Here is a 17,748-nt window from a genome sequence, read left to right as displayed (position 1 = left end):
CCAATAAATTGTTATGTCTAATTATACACAAACAAGGATAACTATAGTTGGGAAATTTTTCTCCATTTTATTAAATGAATTTGAGCTGAGACAATCTAGCTAATTAATTTAATTATGAGATTATTAATGAGAAATAAGTTATATCATACTCTTAGATTACTATGGATCTTCAGAAGATAAGATGAAATATGTAGCAAAAATGCAATGCATGCAAATAAACACACATATATACTTACTACAAACAAGGGGTCATGGGATCATATCTAACCTACTAGATAGATAGATAGATAGATAGATGAATAGACAAATACTTAATGTGTTGAATGACCTAAATAGAAACATCATATGAAATCAAAAGATACTAAAATATTTATCCCAACTGTAGACACTTGGAAAATTCTAAAATATTCATCAAATAAAATGGAAACTATAGAATGGATTACTTTTAGCATATAAATTTTTTTTGACAACAAAAAGAATGAGTCCAGAACATTTTTTTTTTAAAAAAAGGAGTTTAAAAAAATAAATGCGATAAATCTCTCTGATAAATATTTGAAAACCAAAATTTTGAAAGAATCAAAGCAAATTAATGATAATGATGGTATTGATGATAATTAGCATTTATATAATACTTTAAGATTTGCAAAGTTCTTTATGCATATAATCTCATTTGATCTTCACAGTAATTCCCATAATGTGCACCATTATCATCTCTATTTTACACGAGAGGAAACTGAGACTGAGGGGTTCATGACTTGCCCAAGAACACACGGCTAGTATTTTGAGACCAAACTTAAACTCAGGTCTTCCCAGCTCCAGATCTAGTGCTCTGTGCTTGATGGCACCACCTAGCTACAAAAACATTAAATTAAAATCTATTTCCTAATTGACAAATGTTAGAGGCCAAAAGTAGGTAGTTCTTAAAAGAAGGCAAACCTGGAATAGCAATATGGACCTTGGAATGAGAAAGAACTTAATTTGATTCCCACTTCCAACACTTCCAAGCCTCCATGGGCAAATCATTTAACCTCTAAGACACAGTTTCCTCATTTATAAAATAAGGATAGTAGCCTATTGTTAGATTTTAAAAAGTTAATAGATGAAGAAAGCATTAAAAATTCAGGAATTCATAATGTGCATAGCACAGAATACTTGTTTCTTCTCTCCTCAACCTTTCTGTTCCATCCCTTCATCTCTACTGATTAACTTAAGATCTAACTTCCACAACAGAAGCTATCACCAGTCTCTTCTCCCTAAATTTATACCTCAAGTGCTCTCAGGAGGCCTTCATCCTTGCTAACACTAACTCTTCTATTTAAAGAAAATAATTTTGGTGTCATGTATATCACTATAATTTGTGGAAATACTTCAAAACTCCCTTCCCCATTTATTAAGGGGAAAAAATACCTGATTGATCAACTCTTCTGACAATGGGCCATATACTGTAAGGAGAAAATTTTCCCCTTAATTTCTAACATCATAGGTCTTTTCTCCCTTTCATAGCAAAATCCAAGGAGGAGAAGCAGAAAACTATTGACATTTGTTGCTACCATTTTTTTTTACCTCATACTCTCCTCAGCCCTGTTCAACAGTAACAGGCCTCGTTACTGACTGAAATTGGGCCACCAGTGTCCTTCTTGGTATTGTAAGACTACTTTGTAAAATATATAATCCTCCACAAATACAAGTTGATGTTTTGTTTTGTTTTGTTTTGTTTTTTATTATTCCAGATCTTAATCCTACAGTCTTATAGAACTCTGAAAACACAGATTAAACACCCATCACAGAAACCCTCCAGGGGCAGTTCACATTGGAGCTCTTCTGTCAAAACTCCAAGAGGACCTACTCCAAGATTATTCAATCTCCAAGAGTTACAAGTACATTTACAGAACTATTGGATGACCAATAGTCCATTCCTCTGAAAACTTACCAAGGCATGATCGGCAACAATGAAGAGTTCAATGTATTTCTTTTCTTTTAGGTACAGCTGCATCTTTATGACAGATTAAAAGGAAACCATTAATATGTCCCTTTTTGTCAATGCTTTTCATCTAAACAGTTCCACAATAAGGAGAAATCTGTTAATATTTTACAGATAAAGCAAAGGATGCAGAAAGAGGCATAGCTAAAGAAATGGAGAGTAATACCTGCAATACAAATGTGACTCACTTTTCTGACTCATCTTTATCTCTCTATCTTTTTTTTTGCCTCTCTGATACTCTTTATTTTCCCTTGTGTCTCTTCATTCTCATTTCTTCTCCTTTCTCTCTTCCTCTTCTTTGATCTTTTCTCTCTCACTTCCTTTTTCTTCATCTATGAGTCTTTCTATGTTTTCCCTCTCTTTCCTATCTTTTTTAAATTGTTGAATTGTTTTAATTTTTCTAGTTATGGATGAACATTAACTTTTTTAAATTCATATTTCTCTATGAATCATTTTGAGAGATGAAACTTGGAACAAAAGGGAAAAATCACAAAAGAGAAAAAAAACAATAAAAAGAGAGAGATGTGAACATAGCATGTGCTGATTTACATTCAATCACCATAGTTCTTTTTCTGGATGCAGATGGTATGTTCTTTTATTTTTTATCATTCCTTTTTTATTAAAGCTTTTTTACTTTCAAAATATATGCAGATATAATTTTAACATTTACCTCTGCAAAACTTTGTTTTCCCAATTTTTACTTCCTTCCCCTACCCCTTTCCCTAGATGGCAAGTAACCCAATATATGTTGAACATGTGCAATTCTTCTACACATATTTCCACAATTATCATGCTGCACAAGAAAAATCAGATCAAAAAAGGAAAAAAATGAGAAAGAAAACAAAATGCAAGCAAACAACAACAAAAAATGAAAATAGTATGTTGTGATCCACACTCAGTTCCCACAGTCCTCTCTCAGAGCACAGAAAGCTCTCTTCCTCACAAGACTGTTGGAATTGGCTTGAATCACCTCATTGTTGAAAAGAGCCATGTCCATCAGAACTGATCATCGTATGATCTTGCTGGTGCTGTGTATAATGTTCTCTTGGTTCTGCTCATTTCACTTAGCATCAGTTCATGCAAGTCTCTTCAGGCCTCTATGTAATCAATCTGCTGTTCATTTCTTATAGATCAATAATATTCCATAATTTTCATATACCATAACTTCTTCATCCATTCCCTAATTGATGGGCATCCATTTATTTTCCAATTCTCTGCAACCACCAAAAGAGCTACTACAAATATTTTTGCACATATTTACTAGACTTTTGGGTATAGTTCCAAATTACTCTGCGGATTGGTTTGACCAGTTCCCAACTCTACCACTAATGCATTAGTGTCCCAGTTTTCCCACCTCTCCTCAAACATTAACCATTATCATTTCCTGTCAGGAGATGACATTTTCTATCCAAAGTGTATTGGGACTACCTTGGATCACTGAAGCACTGAGAAGAATCAAATCTTTCACAGTTGATCATTGCACATCTCACTATTACTGTGTACAATATATTCCTGGTTCTGCTTCTTTCACTCAGCACCAGTTCATGTAAATCTTTCCAGGCCTTTCTAAAATCAGGTTGTTGACCATTTTATAGACCAATAATATTCCATTACCTTCATATACCACAACTTATTCAGCCATTCCCCAATTGATGGACATCTGCTCATTTTCCAATTAGTTGCTAGCACAGAGCTGCTATAAACATTTTTGCACATGTGGGTGCTTTTCTCTATATCCCTTAGAATATAGACCCAGTAATAGCACTACTGGGTCAAAGGGTGTACACAGTTTGATAGCTCTTTGGGCATAGTTTCAAATTGCTCACCAGAATTTCACAAGTCCAGTAATGCATTAGTGCCCCAGTTTCCTACATCCCTTCCAACATTTATCATTACCTTATTCTGTCACTTTAGCCAATAAGAGAGATGTCAGATGGTACTTGAATTGTTTTAAATTTGCATTTCTCCAATCAATAGTGCTTTACAGTATGTTTTTCATATGACTATCTATGGCTTTAATTTCATCATCTGGAAAAAAGTCTGTTCATATTCTTTATCTCTTGTCTATCTTTCTTTTATTTATTTCCTCATTTTTTCCATTTTTCACTTTTTCTATTAACTTTTTCATTAACTTCTATTAACTTTTCTATTAATTCTTACTCATCTGTATTCTTTTTTTCTTATTATGTAATTCTCACTCTCTTCTCTCTCTTTTTTTCCCTTTTCTCTTTTTTTAATCTCCTTTCTCTCTCCCCACCTATTTTTATTTCTCTTTTCCCATTTCACTTTTTTCTTTATATCTCTTGTTTTTGTGTGTGTGTGTGTGTTTCTTAGTCTTTCTGTCTTTGCCTCTGTCTCTGTCTCTCTCTGTCACTTTCTGTTTTTCTCTCTGTGTCTCTTTCTCTCTCTGTCTCTATTTCTGTCTTCTTCTCTCTGACTCTGTTTATTTATTTGCCTCTTTTTTATTCCCCCTTATTTCTCTGAATTGAGTTATAAAACCATGAAAAGCTGAAAAAAGCTTTTATCCACCATGAAAGCTGAAAAAATTAAGCATTTATTTAGTGTTTAATATGTGCCAGGAACTATAGAATGTGCTATAAATGAACAAAACAAGCAAGGAAAAACATTAAAAGTTTACTCACTTCCAAACTGAGGCCAGACCTGGAGCCCTGAGTGATGGCCTCTCTCTTGGAAAAGTTATACACCACACAGCTCCCATTGCTTGTGTCTTGGATCTTGTGCTCATATTTGAAGATGGCATGCTCCCCCTGATCACTGTGCTCTAGAGGTTCGATGAGATACCTTTGGTCATGCTTCCTGATGTATCCCCTGTGGAGCATGAAAATGCAGACCATCTATCTGCCCAGGGATTGTGGAGAGAGGACCATATTCCATTCCTGGAGCTCTAAATGCTTCAACTCAAAAAGAGTGGTATATAATAACATGGAGGGGAACTATTTATTCCTTATACAGTTGGAGAATGGGGGAGACATGGGAAACATTCATTTTTTTTCAAAGTGACTTACCTAGGGTCATATGACTAATAAGTATATGAGACTAGATTTGAATTCAGGTCTTCCTGACTGAGAACTCTTGCTCCATTCACTTTGCTTCCTAGAAATATGTTTATTTTAAAAACCCCTAATTCTCAGCCAAGCTAAGATGCCGGGTAAGCTCTTTCTGAAGGCTCATAGGCAAAAGTCTGGCTGCCATCCCTAATTCTGTCTCTTCTCTGGGCCCAGGATGCAGGAACTAGAGGAAGAAAAGGAAATCCCAAATGCCCAGCCCTAATTTCCTTTTGTTGCTCTTAGGAACAAACATTTAGAACTAAAAATAATTTCTCTGGCAGATCATGTAATATTACTCTGTCATTTTACAAATGAAGAAGTTCAGAGTTGCTGGAGGTCACACAGGGAATAGAGGGCAGAATCTTATCATCATATCCCAGTCCTTTCTTGTCATTCCTTCTTTCCTCTCAAAATCACAATAGTACCTACTGGTACCTAAGGTCTATATGCTGAGACCTTAAAACAGTAAGTGAGTCCAGAAGACTTTTGATGGTGGAATTCAGTGTGCCCTCTGATAAGGGGCTGATAATATAATATATATGCTAGAAGGAGCACTGGACTGGGAGCCAGAAGCCAAGCTTCTTCACATCATGATTTCTTGAATGAGTCACTTCCCTTTACTGGATCTAGGTTTCCTTATAAAACATTCATATCCCCTCTAGCTCTGATTATCTACAGGCTCTTGCTGCGATTTTTCCCCATGAACTTTGTTTTCCAACTTTGACAAAGCCAGGCCATCCTCATTATCTCTCCAGAATCAACCTTTAAATTGCACAGATTGGGGAATAAAGGAGGCCCATGAATCATTTCTCCGGTGCTGGTGTGCTGCCAAGGAATGCCATGTCAGTTTATTGATTCATTTTCCCTGAAATATCCATATTTCTCATGACTCACAAAAGAGTCCAGAACTATCCCACCCCCACAATTCAAGCTGGCCTATTCTAATTAGATCTTGAACACACTCGGGTCCATTAGAAGTCACAAAGACTCCCCATTTGTTGTCAGTTAAGCTTAGTCACTGGTTGGAATACTGAAGATCTGGTTCTTACCTTAAGCCATCACAGATACTGAGGCTAACAGCAGAGTCCTTTTCATGAAGGACGTGTCCTTGGTAATAACAATGATCCTATAGAAAATGAGAGAGAGGGAGGGAAAGGGGAGAGGGGAAAAGATAGGCAGATAGAAGAGGGAGAGACAGGCAGAGAGAGAAAGGGAGAGACAGAAAATCAGACAGAAAAACAGATAAACAGAGACAGATACAAAGAGATAGAGATGGGGGGAGAAAAAAGGGAAGGAGGGAAAAAGAGAGAGATGTATGGAGAAATAGGATAATAATAATTTATATAGGCGCTTTCAAATTTGACAAGTGCTTTGCATGTTATCTCATTTGATCCTCTCAACTACCCCAGGAGGTATTGTTCTCTTTCCATGGATTAAAAAAACCAAACTCTGAATCTGAGAAATGTAAGTGAATATTCCAGTCAGACATCTAATAAATTTCTTAGTCAGGATTTAAACTCAGGCTTTCCTGATTCAAGTTCAGAGTTCTATGCTGATCTATATCTATATCATCTAGCTAATATGTGTGTTTCTAGGTGTGTGTATATATATATATATATATATATATATATATATATACACACACATATGTGTATACATATATGTAAATAGCTATCAATTTCAATGTCTATATCTATAACTTCATGTACATACATATGTACTTGTATATACACACATATATATGCATATGTACATATATCCATACATATAAGCATATGCCTGCCTACATATCAATTTACTAATATATACAGAGAGATTTAAATAAGCATACAACTATGTATGTATGTGTGTTTGTGTGTATAAATTATGGGAGTCGGCCAAGAGCCCAATCTTTAAGAACATAGAGAGAGAGGTTCAGCTGGTGAAATCCCCAAGTGAGTGATGAAGACACAAGCAATCAATCTTTGGTTCCATTGTGCTGATTATATAATAAAGCAAAACCTCTTTGATTGGCTCTGGGCCAGAATTGGAGTCCCATGGCATCAATCTACTTTGGTCTCACTTCTGTCAGTTTGACTTTTTCCTGACCACCTGGTTCTGGTGGACCAAAAGAGCCTATGAAATAAGGGAAGAGGGCTGGGCCTTCCTAATATGAGACTGATGTGTGGCCTGGGAGTGAGGATGGCTGCTCTCTGATTCTGTGGATTTGTTCTGGCTGATTTTAGGTTATTAGAGATGGCTATCGATCTATTAAGCTTTTAGAAATCATGAGAGTGAGCCAGTGTAAGGCAACTAAGTGATTTCTAAGTGAAGAATATAGAGTCCATTCAACATTGAGCTCCAGTTCTTGGAGGGAACTTTTTTTTTTCTTCATTTTCTTTTATTCAGTTCCTGAAGCATATTGGCTAACTGAAGCCTGTTGCTGGTTAATATTAACTCCACTGAGCTAAAATCTGATCCTTGGGTTGGTAATATTAAGGGAAGTTTTTCTCTGTGTGTTTGTTGTTTTATTGTTGTTGTTGTTTGCATTCTTCAGTAAAAAATTAAAGGGAAATTTAGCTTCCCAAGGTTCTCATTTTTTTTTTTTTTGTGAAAGAATTATCCTGGCCCAGAGCCTTTTAATTTTCTTTGTAACTTGTACATTTTTCCTTCAGTCAGCCCACAGTGAACCTTTTAAATGTAGTTTAATCTGTAACCTATCTTAATTTCCTTGTAGTCTACTTAACTAGGTTTTTAGGAGATATATGAGATTTATGAATTTCTGTATGCTAGATTTTTGTATTCAAATCTCTTTTTCTCTCTTTTACTCACTTTTTTCTCTGTTTTTTGTTCATTAAAAAAACTGTTAGAAGACTGATTTTTATTCAGTTAATTTTTTTAAAATTCTGAACTTCTGCATAGGGTAATAAAACATACGTTTTTACTTCTATATTTTTTACATTGTAGAAGATTTATTCAGCAACAGTAATTTACCACATAAACTCAAAGAGGAGATATTTATCTTACAGAACCCCCACTTCACCAGAGTGAATTTTGGGTAAACATCCTTGTTGTAATCTGCTTAAAGACTCATCCAGCAGCAATGTCACATTTGAATTCAAATTTGGCAGAACCAATGCTACATCAAAAGTGTAAGCAAGGCTGAACACAATCTGTCAAGCCATTTAATGCTATTGTGAAGAGTAGCTCTCCCCAACAAACACATACACACAAATACACACACACACACACACACACACACACACACACACACACACACACACTCCTCTACTTCCAGGGATTAGGGAAAATGTTTGCATTTTACTTCTTGCTATATGTTTGAAATAAATATGTTTATAAAACTTAATTGATGGGCATCAGGGTGGTTCAATTGTAACCCAATCATGAATCAGAAGGACCCGAGTTCAAATCCAACCTCAGAAACTTATTAACTGAGCAAATTACTTTACTCTGATTGCCTCAGAAAATTATATTGAATAGTTAAGTAGAATGAGAAATCTAATTGCCCATGTTAATATCCAGAAAGAATACATAGGAATGGCAATCAGATGGATTCCATAGTATTAGAGAAGAGATACCTTATTCCTAGAACTTCAAGGAGGATATACAGTCATCCTAACTCTGGGAGATTGATGTCAGGGCAATCAAGAGAGGGAACAGGGAGAAACAGACACAGATAATGACTTATGGATGGACAGAAAAACAGACAGGCAGAAATTATGCTGCTTTAAAATTTTTTATTCTCATAATCCAGTTGTCTGTATCATGATAAACCATGATACATGATAACCAGAACAGCAAACAAACCTAGTGAGCAGCTCTGCCCATAGCCTGAGGCTATTCATACAACTTTAAATCCTTTGTTTTTGCAAGATTCATCTCAAGTCCTACCCCATGAAGTTTTTCTTGGCCACATTTCAATTCAAATCTGCTCAATAAACAGGTAGGAATGAATACCTGCTTATTCTATACATAACATAAATGTGTCTTAGATTCTTAATTACTTTCCTGTTTGGAATGACAATTTCATAGAATTATAGATTTCTTATGGAAGAGACTTTGAAAATTCATCTTGTCCAATCCCTTCAATTTACAGATGAGCAGAATGAGTTCCAGTAAAGTTAAATGACTTGGCCAAGATCATGCAAGAAATAAAAGTCAAAATGCAAATAATAGTATGTTCATAGATTCAGAGTTAGAAAAGGGACAACAAAGTATAGAAAAGGAAATTGAGGCCCAGAAAAATTAAGTAAACTTGCTCAAGGTCCCAAAGGTAATCAGCATCAGAGGCAGAGGTATTGAACTTGGCCACAGCTGCCTCCCCAGAGCATCCACTCAAAAACCTTCTTTTAGAGATGAGGACCAGCAGTGGAGTTTGGTTATATAGGTTGAGCACATTCTACATAAAGCATTTGCTCTGGGGGAAAAGCCTGATGTCAAGGACTAATGATTTCCTAGAAGGACCAGTTGAAGACTCAACTTGTTAGACTAACATTCAATAATTAATAAATGCATATTTTTCAAAACTTTGAATATTACAAAGAATTTGTATCCCAGGCCTTTAGCACAGTAGCATCTATTAGGCAATTAATAAATTCTTGACGACTAAATAAGCAATACAGTTATTATTGTCTATCCTTTTCTGATGCAGAAATTAAAAGTTTATTAGGATAATTTTCTTACCTGAGAAAACTCAATATTGATTCTGGATTATATGTGGTTCCATTTTGAAATTTATTCAATTCTGAAATCTTACTCATTTTACCTAAAATCCCAAGTCTTTTTCTTTGTTTCTCAGTGATGAAGCTCATTAGTTCAAAAAATTTGTCTTCCTCTTTCATAGTTAGATTCCAAAGTTTATTCTCTCTTCTGATGACTTTTAATTAAAAAAAAACCTCTGAACTAAGTTTAGAAGGTCAATATTCTCATAAAGCACTATAATTCTGATGGAATTGGTATCTCAGCACCACCTACAAATCACCTATTCCAAGGACACTTCTTATCCCTCGAAATTTCATGTCTTTGAAATTCCAAGAAATTTGTATGTTGTCCTGAAGAGCATGCAAATTGACTTGGTGCCATCTTTGTTTGTTTTTGTCTAATTGTCTAATTAATGACCTTATTTCATTCCCAAAAGCAGTGAGTCTTTATCCTTGAATAGCATCAGAATACATCTGGGTCCCCCAAATCCATAAAACATTCTGCTAAGAATGACATGGATGGACTTGGTCCCACAAGTGAATGTAAGTCCCATCCTTTAAAGTGACCATGCCCTCACTCCATGATGCTGCCAATCCTAACTTGCATTATTTCCTCACCTACCCTGTTTTGCTTTTTTTGTTCTATGCTTATGAAAAGGAATTGCAACTACAATTCTTGGTCTTAAAACTGAGGCAGCCATCAATCTGCTTTATTAATAGATTTGTACCCCCTTAATAAATTATCATATTGCTTAGAATAAATTGCCTCAGTCTACCTTTGTTGAATTTTACCCATATTATGTCTTAAGTGACATCTAATGATGAAATTTAAATCTATCATGTCCATTATAATACCCATTGCCCCCACAATGTGTCTCCTACCTTGAGCTGAGGTTTCGTGGTGATCTCCTCCCCAATTTGGGAGTAATGTGTTTCACTGTAGTTTGGAGCTACAAGATCCCTGAAAAGGAATAATAAGATAGTTACTTTTTCTTCTAAGACCACTAAAAAAGGCTTTCATGGGACAATTTCTCCAACTGTTCTCTTGACTTTGTGAACTTCTTTTTCTGCTTCTCAGAGAAGATGCTGAACTTCATAGAATGTTTTAAGACTTATCTGAAGAGATGAAAATATAACTGATTGGCTGAGCAGTTAGTTATTTGTTGTTTGGGTAATAAATAACATCATCCTGGAACCTCAACTAACTAATCTTTAAAATGGGGATAATAATTCCTGAATATGATCCAATGGAGAGGCCCAATATGAAACATGTGAAGGGACAATGTAAGTATTTGGGGAACTTTCCATTTCAGCAGAATTAGGGAGGAAACTTGTTGCTATTGGGAGACAATTAGAATAATTCAATCAACAGATTCTGTTTCAATGCTGGGGTGGTGATCATGGGAAAGAGAAGGGGGTGGGGCAAATGAAAGGGACGTGGAGGGGAAAGCACTGACAAGACATAGTAAGGACTTCCAAATGGGATCTGAAGGAGAGACAAAAATGACACGTACTTGAGGTTGTATATATGCATGGGGAGATACTGATGTCTGTAACAAGAAGGGGAAATGGGGGGAAGGGCAGGTTTATGCAGGGAAGGTTTATAAGCATCTGGGGAGCCTGGAGGTAACAAGGAGTGAACTCATCCAAACTCGCTTAGTACTGTGTGACCTTGGCCAAGCCACTTACCCCCTCTGTGCATCAGTTTCTCATCTGTACAATGGGCACTATAATGACACTTACCTTGCAGGGTTGGGAAGATCAAATAAGATATTTGTAAAGAACTTAGCATAGTGTCAGGAAAAAAAGTGGACCCTATGCAAATGTTCACTATTTATTAAGAGTGTTATTAAGAGGATGACTTCACCTTGTGGATACACTATCTTTTTGTACTAATCTATTATTTTCTCTCCCTCTCCCTCCCTCTTTCCCTTCTTCCATCTCTTTCTTTCCTTCCTGTCTTTCTCTTCCTTCTATCCTTCCCTCACCAATTTCTCTCTCTCTTTTTTGTCTTTCTGACTTTCTCTCTCTCTCTTTCTTTCTCTCTCTCTTACTCTTTCTATCACTCCCTCTCTCTGTCTCTGTCTCTGACTCTATCTTTGTCTCTGTCTGTCTCTATCTCTGCCTATGATTCTGTGTCTATCTGTCTCCTGCCTCTACCAGTCAGTAGCCACCTTTTCTCTTTTAACTCTGACCCTGATCTAGAACTTTGTTCTCCACATCTTGTGTATTTTCTATGCAAGGTGTTGCCTTATTCTCATCTGTATGTCTTCTAGAATATGTGATATAAGTCACTAGATTATCTCCTCCTCATAATCTCTTCCCTTTTAGAGATATTCTCTACATAGCCACTGAAGTAATATTACTCCCCTGGTCAAAAAGCTTCAATGGCTCCCTATTGCTTTTACAATCAAAACCAAACTTCTTTTTTTTTTTTTTTTTTTTTTTTTTTAGCATCTCACTCTCTTCCTACTCTGGTAGTGGTCTCCTTTACTAAGCACATTACATGTTAACCCCTGCCATTCCTTTTAGATTTTAGTCCAACTGGTCTGTTCCTAATTTCTGACATTCATCCTCTCTTCCTTCTGTCTTTATACAGGTTTTCCCCAATGGCTGGAACATCTTCCTCTCAGCCCTTCAGAATACTTAGATCCCTTCAAAGCTTATCTCCAGAGTCACTTCCTATCTGACATCCTTCCAGATTTACTTAGAAACTAGTGTTCCCACTCCATGATGTTGTAAAAGTTCTATTTATTTGTATATGTTCCATTTATTTCTAGATATGCATATCATGTCTTCCAATTTAATTACTATAAGCTGTTTGAGGGCAAAAATGGTATTTTTGTCTTTGTATTTTCAGTGACACACAGTAGGTACTTTAAAGGAGCTTGTGACATGGGGGATAAAGTAGTGCATTTGAAGTCAAGAAATACCTAGTTTTAAATCCTATCTTAGCTGTGTGACCTTGACTAGACTGAAGTCCTCTGCATCTGCCATGTGTTGATTGGGATTCAGTGGCCTCTAAGACCCCTTCCAGTCCTAGATCAATAATAGGATTAGTGACCTTAAAATCATTGATCTATTAATGCCATCACAACTCCTTCATTGACTAATTGGTCTTAGAAGGAAGAAGTTTAAAAGCAATTGTTGGTTGTGAGGGAGAAAATGGGAATTAAAAAAGATGGATATTTGTACTTGATTTCAGGAAAAATAGAAGGTTTTCTTTCTATTAATTAGAGTACTCTAGAAACAGAATTGGCTGCTATAGGATCTAGTGGGTACCCAACTCCCCTGTACCTGCTCAATTTTCAAATAGGGCTGATTAAAAGGCATAAGATGGGCCAGAAACTGATTGGCCTAGATAACTTCTAAGGTTTTTTGGTGCTGTGAGAGTCTACAAATCTATGAATCTACCACAAAGAAAATTTTCCTAATAGAAAGGAAGATTTGGGTTTTTTATTTACCAGAGACAGTTTAAACAAAATTTGGATAATTCCACATAAGTTTCTTTATACTTTTAAATACTATGCAACTCACTCTGTCTTTTTCAAGTGAAGTACCATTTGTGTACCATGAAGAATCATCTCATAGAGAACCTCTGAATCATATTTTTCCTGGAAGAAAAACATATATTCCAATTAGTTCAAGATAATTAGGACTATCTGAACCATTGTAACTTACATGTAATAAGCACTTAATCAATGTTTATTGAGATTAATTCAATTTTCTCTGTTTCTTTCTTTCTCTTCCACAACTAAACATAGGTTGACACTGAATGCTAACTCATGGTTCAGGAAATGAATAAATTGAGGTAAGTATTATAGAGAGAAAACAGTCAAGTTTTCTAATTTAACTATAATAAAAAAGAAAAAAAAATCATCTGGATGAGAAAGAGAACATTATAGAACATATAGTATTCCAAGGAAGATCTGTGAGACATTGATGGTAAGGAAAGAAAAAGTTGGTAGTCTAAGTTATCCCGAGCTCACAGTACAACCTACATGACAGAGACTCTTACATGACAAATGCTTGAATGATCTCTCACCTCTCTGGATCTTTCCCAGACAACCCTGAAAAGATTTTTGTTGTTAAAATAAAAGATAGAATAGAGTGACCATTTTCTTTCACAAGCACAGAATTCACAATGCTCAAACATGACTTTACTGGGAGTTTGGTGAAGCAGGAGAAAGTATGGGATTTGGGTTAGAAGTCCTAGATTTCAAATCCTGGCTTTGCTCTTTATTATGTGTGACATGTGATTTTGGACAAATCAATTAATCTGGACCTCAATTTCTGCATTTATATTAGATGCTCACTGGGTACAAAGGACTTTTAAAGGTCTGAATCTGTGGCAGTTCAGAACATAGTAAATAAAACTATAGTTACATGGCACCAGAAAGACTATGTTGTTAGGATTTTACTAGGTGCTAAGTCAGTTGTCTGATACTTAACAATTCTCTAGTTCAGAGTTCATACCTTTAAAAGGAGTTTACACCTTTAGATTTCTGAAAGGAGTTTACACCTTTATGGGAGTTCACACCTTTAAGGGAGTTTACATACTTAGACTTCTAAGAGGAGTTTACACCTTTAAGGGAGTTTACACCTTTAGATTTCTGAAAGGAGTTTACACCTTTAAGGGAGTTTACATACTTAGACTTCTAAGAGGAGTTTATACCTTTAAGGGAGTTTACACCTTAAAGGGAGTTATCTCATTGGCTCCTTAAGGAGTTCCCACCCCACAAGCCCATTCTCTAGGAGGATAAAAGCCAAGACTAGGTGGGAAGAGTCAGTTTGGAAGAAGAGAGTCTGGATAGAGTCAAGATTTCATTTTCACATCTAACTTCATGCTGGCTGGAGGCTTTGTATTCAGAGGGAGCTAGAGACTGAAGCTGGCTGGAGACATTCAAGACTTTGAAGGACGCAATATTCCTATATTGGATTATAATTTAGAGAATACTTAGTTTTGGCCCCTTATGTGGGGCCAGGACTTTTGGTAATCCTGACTCTGCCTGATTCTGAGCCCTTCAGGAAGCTAGCTGGGACTTTACATTTTGGCACCTGAACAAGGACCAAAGCCAGTTTCCCTAAAGGCTGCTGGTTTTCTTCTTCCTCCCTCCTACTGTGCTCTTCCCTCCCTTCCTCTGTCACCTGGATCCTGTTTAAAAGCAGCTGAGCAGGCACAGTGGGAAGCTCCTTGAAACTTCATTCTTTCCCCAGTGTCTGCTGCTGTCCCCGACGCTGCCATTCCCACTGTTGTTACTGATTCCTTGGCCTCACTTGCCCACTGCCTCCTTTGCCCTGAGGCCTGATCTCTTTCCTCAAGGCCAGGGTCTGTGCCTCCTATCACCAGCCCCCTTCTCAGTCCCGCAGGTGCCGTGGCTTCGTCCGACATGAGTGGGGATCAACTGCACAACGACTCCCAAATCTATGCGGATTTCCGAGTGAATGATTCTCACAAACACAAAGATCAAGATCATGAACACCAACACAAAGAGCACAAGAAGGACAAGGAAAAAGACCAGGAAAAGTCCAAGCACAGTAATAGTGAACACAAAGATTCCTCAGAGAAGAAACACAGAGAAAAGGAGAAAATCAAACACAAAGATAGCAGCTCATAGAAACACAAAGATAGAGACAAGGAGAAACGAAAGGAAGAAAAGGGAAGACCATCTGGAGATGCAAAAATAAAGGAGAAAGTAAATGGTTTTTCTAGCCCTCCTCATATTAAAGATGAACCAGATGATGATGGTTATTTTGCCTCACCTAAAGAAGATATCAAGCCTTTAAAGAGACCTCGAGAGGATGATGATGCTGATTATAAACCCAAGAAAATAAAAACAGAAGATATCAAGAAGCGGAAACTAGAGGAAGAGGAGGAGAACAAAGCAAAAAAAAAAAAAAAATCAAGAACAAAGATAAGAAACTTCCTGAAACAGATAACAACAGGAAGAAGCTAAAGAAAGAGGAAGAGCAAAAATGGAAATGGTGGGAAGAAGAGCGCTATCCTGAAGGCATCAAGTAGAAATTCCTGGAACATAAAGGCCCTGTGTTTGCTCCACCTTATGAGCCTCTGCCAGAAAATGTCAAGTTCTACTACAATGGTAAAGTCATGAAGCTGAGTCCCAAAGCAGAAGAAGTGGCTACATTCTTTGCAAAAATGCTTGACCATGAATATACTACTAAAGATATTTTTAGGAAAAATTTCTTCAAAGACTGGAGAAAGGAGATGACAAATGAAGAGAAAAATAATATCACCAGTCTTAGCAAGTGTGACTTCAACCAGATAAGCCAGTATTTCAAAGGCCAGTCAGAAGCAAGAAAGCAAATGAGCAAGGAAGAGAAACTGAAAATCAAAGAGGAAAATGAAAGGATATTGAAAGATTATGGTTTTTGTGTAATGGACAATCACAGAGAGAGAATTGCCAACTTCAAGATTGAACCTCCAGGTCTTTTCCGGGGCCGAGGCAACCATCCCAAGATGGGAATGTTGAAAAGGTGGATTATGCCTGAAGATATAATTATCAACTGTAGCAAAGATGCCAAGGGTCCTCCTCCTCCCCCTGGACATAAATGGAAAGAAGTTCGACATGATAACAAGGTTACCTGGCTGGTGTCCTGGACTGAGAATATCCAAGGATCCAACAAGTACATTATGCTGAACCCTAGTTCACGAATCAAGGGGGAGAAGGATTGGCAGAAATATAAGACAGCCCGTAGATTGAAGAAGTGTGTAGACAAGATCCGGAACCAATACCGAGAAGACTGGAAGTCCAAGGAAATGAAAGTCCGACAGAGGGCTGTAGCATTATATTTCATTGACAAGCTTGCTCTGAGAGCTGGCAATGAGAAAGAAGAAGGAGAGACAGCAGATACTGTGGGCTGTTGTTCCCTCCGAGTAGAGCACATCAACTTACATCCGGAGATGGATGGCCAGGAATACGTGGTTGAGTTTGATTTCCTAGGAAAGGATTCCATCCGATACTATAACAAGGTCCCTGTTGAGAAGAGGGTTTTTAAGAATCTTCAACTATTTATGGAGAACAAGCAGCCTGAGGATGATCTTTTTGATAGACTAAATACCAGTATCCTCAACAAACATCTTCAAGATCTCATGGAGGGCTTGACAGCCAAGGTTTTCCGTACGTACAATGCCTCTATCACACTACAGCAGCAGTTAAAGGAGCTCACTGCACCGGATGAAAATATCCCAGCAAAGATCCTTTCTTATAACCGTGCCAACAGAGCTGTTGCAATTCTGTGTAACCATCAGAGGGCACCACCAAAGACTTTTGAGAAGTCCATGCTGAACCTGCAGACTAAGATTGATGCCAAGAAGGACCAGCTTGCTGAAGCCCAAAGAGATCTGAAAAGTGCCAAAGCTGAGGCCAAGGTCCGAAAGGATGTCAAGTCTAAAGAGGTGGTGGAAACTAAGAAGAAAGCTGTTCAGAGGCTGGAGGAGCAGTTGATGAAACTGGAGATTCAGGCCACAGACAGAGAGGAGAACAAACAGATTGCCTTGGGAACCTCCAAACTCAACTATTTAGATCCCAGGATCTCAGTTGCTTGGTGTAAGAAGTGGGGAATTCCGATTGAGAAAATTTATAACAAAACCCAGTGAGAAAAGTTTGCCTGGGCCATTAACATGGTCGATAAAGATTATGAATTTTAGCTGTTTTTACAGGGTGAGGTTGTATGGGAAGGAAACAGGTTTGAGGAATATTAAGAAACTGTGAGCCTTACTTGCCCTTGTACTAGGAGGGAGGGGGGTGGAAATTAGATAAGTTAACTGCTGGGAGAGAGGGTTTGCTTGTATTTTAACAGACAGAAGGAAACAGATGGAGAAGGAATAAGCACCTGGAGAGACAGAAAAAGAGAAAAACCTAAAAACAAAGGAGAAGTTCTAAGAAACATCTGACACTGAATGAGCATGGCTGATAAGGAGACTGTTAAAGGACTTGAAAACCAGCAGGGATCATTGGATTCCTTGAGATGAAAAATT

General features: G+C 37.1%; 1 protein-coding gene and 1 pseudogene across 1 annotated transcript in view; one reads left to right on the top strand and one right to left on the bottom strand.

Annotated features, from left to right (window-relative positions):
* The window catches only part of ADAM7 (ADAM metallopeptidase domain 7), a 65,469-nt gene extending 50,328 nt beyond the window's left edge, over nt 1-15,141 (bottom strand). Inside the window, exons 1-5 of the mRNA XM_074284684.1 lie at nt 14,898-15,141; nt 10,632-10,699; nt 6,099-6,175; nt 4,624-4,810; nt 1,931-1,969 (exon numbers count right to left, since the gene is read on the bottom strand). Of these exons, the coding sequence (XP_074140785.1) occupies nt 1,931-1,969; nt 4,624-4,810; nt 6,099-6,175; nt 10,632-10,699; nt 14,898-15,141 (615 nt within the window). The remainder of the gene's footprint in view (nt 1-1,930; nt 1,970-4,623; nt 4,811-6,098; nt 6,176-10,631; nt 10,700-14,897) is intronic.
* Nucleotides 15,140-17,418, top strand: LOC141553953 (DNA topoisomerase 1 pseudogene; annotated as a pseudogene).
* Nucleotides 17,419-17,748: the final 330 nt, after the last annotated feature.

The sequence above is a fragment of the Sminthopsis crassicaudata genome, chromosome 2, assembly GCF_048593235.1.
Source record: "Sminthopsis crassicaudata isolate SCR6 chromosome 2, ASM4859323v1, whole genome shotgun sequence".
Lineage (NCBI taxonomy): Eukaryota > Metazoa > Chordata > Mammalia > Dasyuromorphia > Dasyuridae > Sminthopsis > Sminthopsis crassicaudata.
The sequence above is the reverse complement of the archived record's forward strand: the minus strand, read 5'-3'. Positions and strand labels throughout refer to the sequence as shown.